Source organism: Mytilus galloprovincialis, chromosome 14 (genome assembly GCF_965363235.1).
Source record: "Mytilus galloprovincialis chromosome 14, xbMytGall1.hap1.1, whole genome shotgun sequence".
NCBI classification, from domain to species: Eukaryota; Metazoa; Mollusca; class Bivalvia; order Mytilida; family Mytilidae; genus Mytilus; species Mytilus galloprovincialis.
The window spans coordinates 61,188,368-61,204,028 of record NC_134851.1 but is presented as its reverse complement, the minus strand read 5'-3'; the positions used below and the strand labels follow the sequence as shown (position 1 = coordinate 61,204,028).

The window sequence follows — 15,661 nt, the reverse complement described above, 5'->3', positions numbered from 1 at the left end:
AAGTATTAGAATTTGATTAAAATAAGTGAACATGAATTTGACAGCTTGTGTCCCTTTAAAGAAAATATACCATATGGACATTCAAACTCATAAGTCGAAAATAAACTGATAAAGCAGTTGCCAAATAAGAAAGAGACACACGGTAGTACACAATACACAACATAGAAAACTAAAGACTGATCAACATGAACGCTATTGGTTATCTCAGCTATAGTACGCAGATCCTGATCCACATGTTTCACCCGTCGTGTAACTCATGTAAGTACAAATCTGGTAATACGATTAATTTGGTAGGTCACTTCCAGGACAGTACAACGGGATTGTAGTTACGACTAGGAGTTTTATAGCTTCCTGATTACCAGCAAACTTCTAACATACTTAATATTTTTTTTCAATATTCATCGCACTAGATTTTTGGTCTTTCGTCATTATATCGATTTTTTGTAAAACGTTTTCTGGTCTTCATTATAAATCTAGAAATCGACCCGAAGTCTTGACATTTATATTGACATTCAAACGAATAGTTCGCTGCATTTTGAATGGTTACAACAACAATTAAATACAGTGGTCCATATTTCTAATCAGCATTAGAAAAAAGTCATGGGACAACCGACGTAATTTCGTTTTGTACGGACAGTTGGGGTGTCAACAAAAAGTGTAATGCGTACTGGAATAGTGTGACCTATAGTTTAAAAAGAAAAGACCCAAGAAATTGTTCCGTGCTTCTAAAATAACCCGACAAGGATATGCATACCTATCATTAGAAGTCAAATACAATAACTTGAATTTTGTATGAACCTATGTTTCACCCAGCTCTCAGGGGCCTTTATTTGCGAGTTTTCTCAAAAGGTTCAACTACAGTACCACTAGCCTGTGGACACTGCGGTATAAGTTCACAATTACACTATGACTCCAATCACAATTGAGTAGGATTGTTAGTTTCTAGCCTTAGGTCGATGCTTCTCCCAGAGCATCCGTCATCCTTCACGAACATTCAATCGCCCGGAAAATTCTGTAAAATTCCAATCATTTAATATCTCTCTTTTTCGTCATATTATAATTTTTTGTCTGCCTTATTATAGTTTGCTTCGTTAATGGTAGTAGAACACATGAATCACATAATTCCAAGTAAAAAATATCTTCTCACGTTGGCGCTTTCTCGAATGCCTTTTTATTACCAATATCATTATTAGTAAATTTTCATAAACTTAGATTATAACGATAGGCGAAAGGTTATTTAAATTAAGAAATTGAGAACACTGCCAATTTGTCTTCACTTATATGTAATGGTTCTAAAGTAAAATGTTCAATATTGCTTAGATGTGGTTGCAACAATGATAAAAGTACAATGATTGCGTATAGCAATGTGAACTTTTATTCATTTGTCTGTGCGTCTTTTTTTAATTTGAGCCATGGCGTTGTCAGTTTATTTTCGGTCTATGAGTTTGACTGTCCCTCTGGTATCTTTCGTCTCTCTTTTGAAGTGTTATGCTTATCTTATAAATACATTAAAACCATTATCAAAAGTTCTGGATCGGCCACTGATATGCCATTCGACAGGTGTACGTTATACACTGTGTTAATACTAATAGCGCTACATGTATCAACGTTTAACATATATCGTTTTATTATCAGTCGACTGGCATCTATTTTTGCTCCAAACCATCTATTATACATGCCCCTGGGCCCCAACCTTGTGATTTGAAAGTTAAAAAATGATCATTTGCCTGTTTTTGTTAATAGGAAAACTCTGATAAAATGCTTACTAGTGTTGACTGGAATGATGATTCCCCAATGTTCTCTAATCTTCTGAACTCCGACAATATCTTACGGTCTTCCTCCTGTGATTGATTTGGTCTTCCTCCCTCTCTCGGGTACATTTTGGCTTTTTGGATGAGAACTGAGGGATATTGGCACTTTACACAATTTACGTCTTTTTCTATTTTGATAATTTCTCTAATAAAATGAAAATGTGCACCGACACACATAAATGTTCAAATGAATCTGTAAGTATTCCAGCCTCCGTTAAAATTTTATATGTATCAATTTCTGTAAATTTGGATAAGGGTTTTAAATCTTCTGAACAAGTAACTTAGTTTTCAAATTGTTAAAAAAAGCAGGAATGTAAGGTCATATTTGATTACCATGTATGTTTTGAAAGTTCTATCTGCATATTTATGTTGAAATTTGACTCTTTTGTGAAGAGCTCCAAAAAAAAAAAGGGCCGGCTAAAACAAGAAAGATAGCAAAGCTAAATGTGGACTATTTTTTCACAGTTTCTCCATCTGTTAATGAACTTTAAGTATTGTTCTTGAAAATTTTACATTTTTTAAAGTCAAATTATTTATATTAAATAGAAAACAAAGATTTGAAGTCAGTCATTAGAAAATGAAAAGTTTGAAAAAAATGGCAATATCTGTCTTTTCTAAAAGGGGTTTAAATTTCACTATCAAATTACTCATTCCAATTTTTTTCCTAAAGTTGGATAACATGCTAAGGTTTAAGTAGACCATACTCACAAGGCGGTGTAAAATTGCGTTTTATCATTTCACTCCCTCAAAAAAAAACCTTAATTTTAGAAATTTAACATTTCTCCACATACAATGTTTCCCCCCTACTATGACGACTGATTCCAATATGTAGATAACAGATAAAATAATACTATAATATATCATTTTAAAGATAAATGATTGAACAATTAACAAATACAGGTGTTTTTAAATATCATACACAGTGTTTCTATTCAGACGGGGTCTAAAAGTACGTAAAATTGCAATTTTCTTAACAATAACCCAGTTGAATTATACCAAATGTTGATGTGGTTGCTATGATAACCAAGGAGACATTTATACAAAACTAGACTTATTTCTCAAAACAGTTTCATACAACAGTCAACTTATTTACATAGAATGAATAAAATCTGCAGGTAGAGGTGGCCAACGCATTTAAAGGCTTGGGTATATTATGATTTGTTTTAATTGTAAATAACTATTTATTATGCTGTGCTGGTATACCATATAATGTTGAAGGAATTCTGGGTACCTGAAAACATAGTTAATCCCGCGAAAATCTTCATGTTTATATCACAAGTCAATAACTCGAAATCACATAGGACGATGTTTAACCAACAACAGAAACGTTGCTTTCAATGAATCCAAAATGATAATTAAAAAACTGGATAATTTGTGACAGTCCATTAATTTGGTGAGATGACGCATTTACGATTACAATAACATAAATTATGATTAGTCCATTATGTGTATCTCATGTCAATTCGTCTTTTCAGAATTTAAAGGACTATGGTTTATCTCATTGTTTTTACATCAAGATAAAAATAACATTAGGTCATTGGTTGAATTTCAATTATTTAGAACGTTTAAAAAACAATCACCACATTTTGGTGTACGCTTTTGAAAATATATACCAAAATCTTTAGATTCTGAAACGGCGAACGGGGAGATACATTATGACAAAAATATCTGATATTCTTCTTCAGATATAATAACCCTCCATCATTACCGAACTGAACAAAGAAATAACACGACGGGTGCCGTATACGGTGCAGGAAATGCTTACCCTTCCGGAGCAACTGATTTCACTCTCGGTTTTTATTGGGGTTCGTGTTGTTTCTTATTTATTATTCATAACTGTTGATGTGAATTCTTTTGGATTTGTGAGTCTTTGTTTTCTCCTTGGTTTTGATTGTTATTGTCATACTACTTAAAAAGTAGGAAGATATCATAGGGATGACTAATGAAATATAAAAAAAAAAACAATATCCAGAAGATGCAAAACATTAAAGAAGACAAAACATTGTTCATGAAAAACTACGCAGAAAACAAACAAATTGCGCGACACGATACACACTTGACAGCGGATTGAAGTGTAAGACGATCAGCAGATCTCATTATACTATATGACGCGAGTATGTCAAATGTCAGTTATGGTTTTAAAGACACGGACAATATGGTTAAGGAGGCTCGCGGGTATAAGATTCTCAGAACAAAATTAAACAATTATTTTTCATTACAAATTTTATTTATTACCTTTAGTAGTTGTCACTTTATCTTATGGTACAAAAATCATTCCAACAAATCAATTTGTGCTGGCCCCAGGTGACTTGTAGAATGAAGATATCCTTGAAAAGGCTCCAAATTATTTTCCTTTGGTGCAAAGATGCCATTTTTTTGGCATTAAAATTGAAATATCTTTTTTAACTCATCGGTGACCTATGTTTTTCATTGTTGCTTTAGAATAAGCTGTACATAATCTAAATAATTGTAAATTTTAAACGATTTATTTCGATATTACCGCTATTTCTCCTATTAGTTCAACAGAAAAACAACAGAAAAAAGTACTATAACAAAAATATATGCTTCTTTAGAAGGCAGATAGTGAACGTAAATGAACTGTGACCCCATTTTTTTATTTCATTTTTCTATCAAGTATAAGATAAAGTTCATTTATGGAAAAATATAGCGCAATCCTACATTAAATAAAACAAATGATTTAGACCCGCAAGCCCCCTTAATGGAACTGTGGGTACGACAAAAAGATATCTTTATATGACATCTGTGATACCCATATTTCTTAACGTTTAACAAAAGATTTCAATTTTTGTTCATTTATACATTCATTGTTTTATAGCATGATGTATATTCAACCAGTAGATCGTCTTTCACTAAATAATCAAAAAAATATCATGTGTATGTAAAAAGTTATCAGGTACCAGGATATGCATGCAATATGATAACTCATGTATGGTACAATCTCACGCCTATTAGCTTGTCGTTGGTCAACATCTTGCCAATTCGAATAAGATAAATAAACTCAAATATATATACTGCATAAAGAGTATTTACGCTAAAAATGAAACGATTAAAAGAATTCCAATTCGGATGTTGAAAGTTGACTGCGTTTGAACATTGTTGAAGGATGGACTTTATGTTTATAATTTCACTCATGATAATATCATCGACGACGAATGTAGACTCATTTTTGAGACTTCCAAATGATGCTGATATTAAATTCAAAGGTAAGCTTTAATTATCCCTAAATCATGTACACGAATCATTTACCTGACGAGGACTGATTTTTGTTTTGTTTTACTTGACAATGTGTGCTGTGTTTTCTGTGTGTCCTCAGTATGAGTATCAATGAGTTTTTTTGTTTTCTTTTTATCATGGTTTACTTTTTATTATTTATTTTCCTATTTAGCCAATACCAATAATAGCATCTAAAAGAGAAACAGAAGACATTCTCATTCTCGTTTTTAGTATTGCTTCTAAAATGCAATTCTTAATGTTTGCGCAGCAAAATAATTTTGACAAGTGTTACATTTTGTATCTCACAAAATAAATAAATTGCTATTTCTAATATGACAAGACATTTTCTATAATATCAGCTGATAATTTCAATTTCGTTCTGGCAGTTAGAAATCCGCTTTTTATACGCCTGTTCCCTCATAATACTGTTTTTAATTTCAAATATGACGTCACTTGGCGTTGAGGTTTAAACTTATTCGGATGTGTCTACATTTTGTGTTGCAAATGTCTGGTTATGTAATGTATTTCAGTTGTTTCCTGTAATTAGTTAATATTTCAGTTCTATCATGTACAGCTTTTGTTTAGTAATTTTATAAATTTACTGTTTGCAAAAGTATAAATTATTCTAAATGATAAGGATGGTCTGGTAACTAACAGAAAACCCTGGCCGTTTTTGGCACAACATTTTTTATCTTTTGGTCCTCGATGCTGTTCGACTTTGTGCTTGTTTCGGCTTTCAAACTTTTGTATCTGGGCATCACTAGTAGATCTTGTGTGGATAAAATGCACACCTGGCGTATTAAAATTTTCAACTTGTTGCCTTTTGATGGCTGTTGTTCGTGTGTTTCTCTGTCAATTGTATTCTCCAATTTATTTATCTTGTAGTCCTGTGGTGTTGAGTTGTCATTTTAATGTTATATTTCACATGGCTATAAAAAGGGAGGTTTGGTATGCCCCAAAACCAGGTTCAACCCGCCATTTTTTACTTTCAAAATGTCCTGTACCAAGTCAGGAATATGGCCATTGTTATATTATAGTTCGTTTCTGTGTGTGTTACATTTTAACGTTGCGTCGTTTGTTTTCTCTTATTTTTTAGTGTAAACTCACATTGCGATAAGACGTGTCACGGTACTTGTCTATCCCAAATTCATGTATTTGGTTTTGATGTTATATTTGTTATTCTCGTGGGATTTTGTCTGATGCTTGGTCCGTTTCTGTGTGTGTTACATTGTAGTGTTGTGTCGTTGTTCTCTTCTTATATTTAATGCGTTTCCCTAAGTTTAAGTTTGCTACCCCGATTTTGTTTTCTGTCCATGGATTTATGAGTTTGAACAGCGGTATACTACTGTTGCCTTTATTTAATGTGTGTAAGAAAATTTGTCTGTTACTTTCAATTATGTGTATCACTGTTAACGAGTGCATATAAAGTGGGTGCACGATTTCATCTGTATTGACACAGATTTAGTAAAAAAAAGTGTGCACATACTTTTGAACTATAAGCATAACAATGATTTGAGAACATGGATTGCTATCTAAATGCAAGAAGTCAGTCTATTTTCGAAACGCACAATTGACAACAGCTTAAAAATAAAATTAATAGTTCATAACAATACCTGAACGTACAAAACACACTGCTAAAATGTATGCGTCACATAACCTCTTTTTATATTCCTGAACTAGTAGTTTATTGTCTCTATATCAAAACACCTGTTATAATACTATCTGACGTCATAGAACGGAATAGAAGCATTTTACGGGAAAATACAAAATACACGATTGTGAATTACAGTACTGTTATTTCTTAATATATCATTTTTATGCCCCGCCTACGATAGTAGTAGGTGCATTATGTTTTCTGGTCTGTGCCTCCGTTCGTGTGTTCGTTCGTTCGTCCGTTCGTCCGTCCGTTCGTTTCAGGTTAAAGTTTTTGGTCAAGGTAGTTTTTGATGAAGCTGAAGTCCAATCAACTTGAAACTTAGTACACATGTTCCTTATGTTATGACCTCTCTTATTTTAAAACAAAATTAGACTTTTGACACTATTTTCATGGTCCACTGAACATAGAAATTCAAAGTGTGATTTTCAGGTTAAAGTTTTTGATCAAGGTAGTTTTTGTTGAAGCTGAAGTCCAATCAACTTGGAAATTAGTACACATGTTCCTTTTGATATGATCTTTCTTATTTTAAAACAAAATTAGACTTTTGACACCATTGTCATGGCCCACTGAACATAGAAATTAAAAGTGTGTGTTTCAAGTTTTTGGTCAAGGTAGTTTTTGATGAAGTTAAAGTCCAATCAACTTGAAATTTAGTACACATGTTCCAGACACAATCTTGTTTCAGTTGTATCTAACATTCTATTTTTCTACATTTAACACTCCTATTTCCAATCAAAAGATCGAAGATATCATCCCATCAAATGCAGCTTTTTCTACAAATTTTTGTTTTGTTTCAAGATTTTGAAAAATCTCATTTTGTCATAGCCAGGATGATTAAATGAAAGAAATACATGGAACATCAAAATGCTGTTTTTTAATATTATAAACAACATATTTTTTTAAGCTTGGTGGATTAACATTTCTACGCTCATTCGTTATTTCGCTTGTTACCTGACTACCCGATCGTTGTATTCATGTGCTGCATAATTCATACAAGACGAAAACAAACAAGGAAACAATCTTGCAAAGTTCTTCAATTTCAATTTCATGTATATATCATTGATGTCCTAGCATTCAATCACCTACATTTTAGTGAATGTGTGACCGTTGTATTATATTTGTTCATCGATTTATTTAGTCTAGTGTTGTTTTTCCAATGTGTGTGGACGTCCATATAACTCAATTTTACCTATGGAGCTTTTTTTAATATTTATTTTTCAATTTATCCCTATTAGTTTCAAATACTCAGAAAGGATAGTTTCATTTGTGGATCTTTTCCCCACGATTGACATGAATAGACGACTTCCGAGTAAGTATACAACAAACATGATACCTACAGCTTCTAATTATCAATTCCCCAATATTCAGAAGTAGCATTCTAATAAATAAGACACAATTTATTACATAGGTTTTTTTTTTATTATTTTATACCGATATGTAAGCATTGATGTTATCCACAGGGTTTCCTTCCCCAGGAATATGTTACCTTCGATGTATTTTGCCGAAACGGAAATTTTGGCCCGTCAATGCTCTTCAACTTTGTTCCTTATTTGTCCTTTTTAACTTTAAGATTTGAGCGCCACTGATGAGTCTTTCGTAGACAAAATGTACGTTTGACGTGAAATATTTGAAGCCCGGTATATATGACTAGTTTTACTTTAAAAAGAATGCTAAAACAGAATAATGAAGATGTGATATAAGATGGGTTTGTATCTCATATTTCAATTTCCAAGTGACATGCTCCCTTAGTTATTTTGTTGATTGTATAATGTTTCGGATTGTTACATTTCGATTCATTATAATTTGGCATGATGGATGAGGCATGCATAACAAGAGACGATTGACCTATACTGTTGTTTTTATTTGTATATGTATTTCATTGAATAAAACCATTTTTATGCAATAGGAAAAAGTAAAAACACAAAAATACTGCTCCGAGGAAAATTCAAAAAGGAAAATCCAAAATCAAAAGGCAAAATCAAAAGTCCAAACACATCAAACGAATGGATAACAAATGTCATATTCCTGACTTGGTACAGGCATTCTCTAATGTAGAAAATGGTGGATTGAACCTAGTTTTATAGCTAGCTAAACCTCTCACTTGTATGACAGTCGTATCAAATTCCATTACATTGTCAAGGAATTGTAACTATAAAGAAGGGGGTTTTCATCATAAAACTATTAAGTGTCATAAATTAACTGTAAGATAAGTAACTTTACAATTGAAAGGATTATTATTGAAAACTTTTACTTTTTTTTGTGTGTGTTATATTTTACTTTTCGTTTCTGTGTGTGTTACATTTTAACGATGTGTTTCAGTTGTGTCGTTTGTTTTCTCTTATTTTTGAGTGTGAATTCACTTTACTATAAGACGTGTCACGGTACTTTTCTATCCCAAATTCATGTATTTGGTTTTGATGTTATATTTGTTATTCTAATAAGATTTTGTCTAATGCTTAGTCCGTTTCTGTGTGTGTTACATTTTAATGTTGTGTTGTTGTTCTCTTATATTTAATGCGTTTCCCTCAGTTTTAGTTTGTTACCCCGATTTTATTTTTTGTCCATGGATTTATGAGTTTTGAACAGCGGTATACTACTGTTGCCTTTATTTATTATATCGCGCAGATCTCAACAGAAAACAAGTTTGCGCTTCTTCCAGTATGTTATGCAGGCAAGGACATTTTTTTGAATACAATTGGTTGTAATATTAAACAGTCCATATTTGTTTTATTCTTTCAAAATTAAATTGAATATATGTTTCTTTTTCTTAGAAAAATTTATAAAAACAGTTATGTGTCATGTAAAATTATCAATGTCAAATATATAATCTCGAAATAAGTATCTCTTAACTTCAGGCTTATTTAGATTTTAATTATGTGTATTTTGTTATTATTTGAGCATGTTGAGATGCATGTCTGATTGTTGCTAAAATTGCAACAATTTGAGATGCATTGCTGATTGTTACTCAAATGTATCCCGTGGTTCTGGTACCATGGCTGTTTTTCTCTCTCAATTAGATGGAATGGAACAGTTCTTTAATTGAAACAAATAATTTGTTTCTGAAGCAAATATTTGCAACAAAGGCGCTCATTCATGCAATGGTTTCCAAAGTTAAGTGTTTTATATTGCATTAGATATGTTTGCAGCAATGATAACATTACATTGATTGCCTTTTGCAATGTACCACTTTCAAAGTTTTTTTGTTTTTTCTTTTCTTTTCTTTTTTTTTTCTGTTAGTTATGTTTATTTTTTTTCGGTAGGAGGTGGTTTGCTGGACCTGATTGTTGTTGTTGGTAGCAATTCGTCAGTTTACTGTTTCAAGTTCTACCAGTTTACTGTTTCAAGTGCTACAACATATGTGTTACTTAAATTTGGGCACACGTTACTGTTATATGCTTATCAGATAACTACATTACGAATCATTTAAATGTATTCTTACTTATATTGGTGTAACTTAAAAGTATATTATTATTTTTTTTATTGTAAATTGCTATATGTTATGCTGTGGTAAATCCTGTCACAATCTTCATGCGTTTGTCACAAGTCAATAACCCGAAATCACCTAGGACGATGTTTAACCAACAATTGAAAGATTGCTTTCAATGATGCCAAAATGATAATTAAAAAACTTGATTATTTGTGACAGTCCATTCATGTGGTGAGAATGATGCATTTACGATTGCAATAATATAAATAATGATTAGTCCATTATGTGTATAACTTACAAATCTAGACCCATCTAATATCAATTCGCCTTTTCAGAATCTAAAGGACTATGGGTAATCTCATTGTTCGTACACCAAAATGAAAATAACGTTAGATAATTGGTTGAATTTCAATTGTTTAGAACGTTTTTAACCAATCACAACGTTTTGGTGTATGCTTTTGAAAATATTACCCAGACATCAATAGATTCTGTAACAGTATATGGGGAGATACTATTAAAAAATTAGGAATATATCGCGAGAAGGACTAATAAAGAAAAAAATCCCACAATTTTCAGAAGATAAAACATTGTCTCCCAAACAATAACGCAGAAAACAGCAAATTGCGCGACACAATACACACCTGACAGTGGATTGAGTTATAAGACGATTAACATTTTTCACTGTACTATTATGACTCGAGTGTGAAAAATGTCAATGATGGATTTATAGACACGGGAAATGTGGTTAATAGAACTGCATGTACGACAAAAAGATATATATGACATCTGTGATACTTATATTTATAACAAAACATTTAAATTTTTGTTCATTTATACGTTCATTGTTTTATAGCATGATGTACATTCAAACAGTAGGTCGTCTTTCACTAAATAATTAGAAAATATCATGCTTATGTAAATAGTTATCAAAGGTACAAATGTACTAGGACATGTATGCAATATGATAACGCATGTATGGTACAATCTCACGCCTATACGTTATTCGTAGGTCATTATCTTGCCATTTTGAATAAAATTAATAATATCAAATGTATATACTGCATTAAGAAATAAGTACGCCCAAAATAAATTAGAATTAGGATGTTGAAAGTTAACTGCTTTTGAAGGATGGACGTTTTGTTCATAATTTCACTCATGACAATTTTATTGACGACGAATGTAGACTCATTCTTGAGATTTCCAAAGGATGCTGATATTGAGTTCAAAGGTAATCTTAAATTATCCCTAAATCATGTTAAACAAAATCATTTATCTGACGAGCTTTGATTTTGTTTGTTTTACTTGTAGCTGTATGTGTTATCTGTGTGTCTTTAGTTTCAGTATCAATGAGTTTAGTTTTTTTTTTATTATGGTTGAAATTGTATTATTTGATTTTCCTATTTAGCTAATGCCAATAATTGCATCTAAAAGAGAAACAGAAGAAATTCTCATTATCTATTTTAGTATTGTTTTTAAAATACTGATCTTAATGTTTGCTAAGGAAATAATTTTGACAAGTGTTATATCGAAAAATAAATAAATGGCTATTTTTTATGTGATAAGAGATTATCTCTTACATCAGCTGATAAGTTCAAATTCGTTCTGGCAGTTAGGAATCCGCTTTTTATACGCCCGTTCCCACATAATACTGTTTGTAATGTGTGTAAGAAAATTAGTCTGTAACTTTCAATTATGTGTATCACTGTCAACGAGTACAAACTATGGGATGCACGATTTGGTAAAAAATAGATAGAACATACCAGTTACTAATGAAGTGTAGGAATAACAACAAGTTTTAAACAGGGGATGCTAGTCAAATGCTACCAGTTAGTCTTATTTGTAACGCACAATTGGCAACTGCTAAATTTGACGGAAACAGCATAAACAAATCTATCAAAGAAAAATAAACTTTCATTACAAAACTTCAACGTACAAAACACACTGCGGAAATGTATGCGTCACAAAACCTCTTTTAAGACATTAAACATATAATTTCTTCTCATTGTGTTAATATTAAATGGTTTTACCAAAATAAGGAATATGACACTTGTTTTACCTTCATTTAATGAAAAGGAGCTTTGCCATTTGGTAACGTACCCACGGATTTGAATTTTCCTTGGAGTTTGCAATCGGTATTTTTGTTATTTCTATTTTTATATTGACCTTTACCTTTGATTTCCCCCTTTCAATACACATACGCAATTTAATACAAATTGGAAGAGATGCCATCATACCACTTGTACGTTTCCTTGAATTGAATATTCACATTCAAGAAATCTGTATGCCTTTTTGTGCTTCTTCGTTACAGTTGTTGTTTTTATAGTAATATTAAGATGATAACACAATATTGACTGCTGTACCCCTATTTTTGGACATTTTTTACTCTTTGAGTATGTTTGTTTTGTTCATGCATCGTTGACAATGTAATGGAATGTGATACGACTGTCATACAAGTGAGAGGTTTAGCTAGCTATAAAACCAGGTTCAATCCACCATTTTCTACATTAGAGAATGCCTGTACCAAGTCAGGAATATGACAGTTGTTATCCATTGGTTTGATGTGTTTGGACTTTTGATTTTGCCTTTTGATTTTGGATTTTCCATTTTGAATTTTCCTCGGAGTTCAGTATTTTTGTGTTTTTACTTTTTTTCAATTACTAGTACTTTATTGTCTCTATATCAAAACAACTGTCAGTGAATTTTAGACCAAAATTGTCAATTAGATTTTAATGACATATGAAAAGTCTTAAAGAAATCGAATATTTATTATACCTTTAAAAATCGTGATTTGGTTATAGTACCTGTAAAAAAATATTGATTCGTGTATATTATAGATCTTTTTAATACAATACTACTGGTGAATTTCTTTGATTTATGCTGAAAATAAGAAAATATAGAGTCGCCTAACATGGTGTGTGTTTTTTTAATGAATTTGACATTGAATATTTGATATGTTTAAAACTTGGACTTTTTACCAGATTTGTAACAACATGAGCAACACGACGGGTGCCATATGTGGTGGAGCAGGATCTGCTCTCCTTTCTAGAGCCCCTGAGTTCACACCAAGTTTTGGTGAGGTTTGTGTTGTTTAGTCTTTATTTTTCTATGTTGTGTCTTGTGTACTATTATTTGTATGTTTGTCTTTTCCTTTTTTTAGCCAAAACGTTGTCAATTTATTTTCGATTTATGAGTTGGACTGTCCATCTGGTATCTTTCGTCCCTCTTTTGGGACATACATGTACATCCATATTTTGACAGTTTCGTATGTATTATGCAAGTTTATGGACTTTCCGTTTTGAGTTTTCCTCGGAGTTCAGAATTTTTGTGATATTACTTTTTATGTGTCCCTGTATTCTATTTTGATTAAATTATGGAAATATAGAAGTTGTTAATGTTAAAATAAACATACATATGTTTTTTTTTAGTTTCTTACAATGGAAGCCTGACGTTTTTGTCATTTGAAATAATCAATGCAATATAACTGTAAATATGGTTACATTATTAAAATATAGGAACAAAATCATTGTATTCTTCTCTCAACACGATAAATATCGTCATAGTGTTAACTACTATGTTATTCATTACTTCGAATTCGTTACTTCAAGATTAAGATTATATTCACAAATGTTAGATAGAAACAACATAAATTTTTTGTGAACTTTATGCGTTAATTATCTCTTAATTATATTTTCATTTAAATTTACTGACGCTTTGAATGTCTGATTAAAAGACCTGCATATCTTGTTTGATTTTCACAAGAGCAAAAACTTTTAAAAAATGTATGATTTTTTTTCTTATTTTCTTATTAAATTTAATGCTTAATTACTGTAAATATTTAATTGTATTGTAGTCCTGTCATGTAATATTGCCATTTTAATTTAATATTTAACAATGCCATAAAAACGGGAGTTTTGGCTAGCTACAAAAACATATTCAACCCACCATTTTTTCTTTAAATGTCCTGTACCAAGTCAGGAAAAATGGCCCTTGTTATATAATAGTTCATTTCTGTGTGTGTTGCATTTTCGTGTTGTGTTTCTGTTGTAACGTTGTTCTCCTTTTGTAATTCATGTGTTTCTCGCAGTTTTATTTTGTAACCCGGATTGTTTTTTTTCCTCAAACGATTTATGATTAAATAGCGATATAACGCTGCTGCCTTTATTTACATAAATAATTACGTAGCTCTAGGTATTACATCGATGTTAAGGCCATGTTGACAAATGTTTTATTACATCTTACATATATTAACGTAAATATTTTTACACAATTGTTGTTCATTACAAAGATAACAATATATTGTTAAAGAGACCAAGTACTAATATCAAATATGTTGTATCGTTTTTTTTTTCGGTTATAAGTTATTAAATTTATTTTACAATTCATAGTTTCATCTATTATATGATACGAATTATCATGAGATTTTACGTCAAGAGTAGTGAAATAAAATTATTTCATTTAAAATACAATAATAATATTTCATTATATATAAACTTGTCCTTAAATCTGGGGGAAAACAATGCCACATGAAATATGTACCAGTTCCAAGTCAGGAGCCTATAATTCAGTGGTTCTGGTTAGTAATGTATACCATATTTGTTTTTTTTATCATTTTGATTGTACATTAATCTGGCGGTTAGATTTCTCGTTTTAATTGTTTTCACTTTGTCATTTCGGGGTATTTTATATCTGACTATTAGGTATAGGTTTAACTCATTGTTGATGGACATTCGATGATGTATAATTAATTTCTGTGTCATTTGGATTCTTGTGGCGAGTTTTCTCAATGGCAATCAACCCACATATATATTTTTATATATTAAATGTTATAAGTCTGCGTCTTGAGATAAGTACGTTAATTCCCCACATTTATCTTTCAACACTTTATGTTACAATAAACCATTTGATTTTATGGGCGCAGCCATTTATGAGCATACCATGGTATTCCGAACTAAGAGTATAGCTTAATCTCATTGGTTGATATGTGCGGCCGTTTTTTTGGTCTTATTAGAGACTTCGTATATTCTGCATTATACTTAGGGCCAGAAAATAATTTCTTTAGCCCTAGCGGAACTCAGATGTTTTAAATGCTAGGACGAGACCTGTATTTTTTTAAGTAAAAAACTGATAGACATTGGATATAAGTTCAAATTCCGCCATTAAAGCAGCGCGAACCTATATTTTTTGACACAAACATACTGTCCTAATAGCTTTTCTTTTATTCTAGCAAGGTTTCGTTAAATGAATCAACCCTCTAAAGTCTGTATCTCAAAAAAGGTTTTCATTTTCGGCTATGGTGAAATTAATTGTTTATTTCAATCTATAACATTTGTATAAGGTGAAGCATTGTGTTTTATTTGTCAAGTAATCAAAATATTTAGACTCAATAAATGTCATTTTAAACGGACAATAACTTCCGGAAGATCAAATATTGAAACAGAAGTACGAACTTGTTTAATCGAAATGTTTGTTAAAATAAATTTAAATTATGTATATAAAATTTGTGACTTAAAGTGACTGGAATTAAAAAAAAAA

General features: G+C 31.2%; 1 protein-coding gene across 1 annotated transcript in view; it reads right to left on the bottom strand.

Moving 5' to 3' along the window:
- Nucleotides 1–1,880, bottom strand: part of LOC143058134 (hemicentin-1-like) — a 53,765-nt gene extending 51,885 nt beyond the window's left edge. Inside the window, exon 1 of the mRNA XM_076231595.1 lies at nt 1,832–1,880. Within this exon, the coding sequence (XP_076087710.1) occupies nt 1,832–1,880 (49 nt within the window). The remainder of the gene's footprint in view (nt 1–1,831) is intronic.
- Between the last annotated feature and the right edge of the window lie 13,781 nt (nt 1,881–15,661).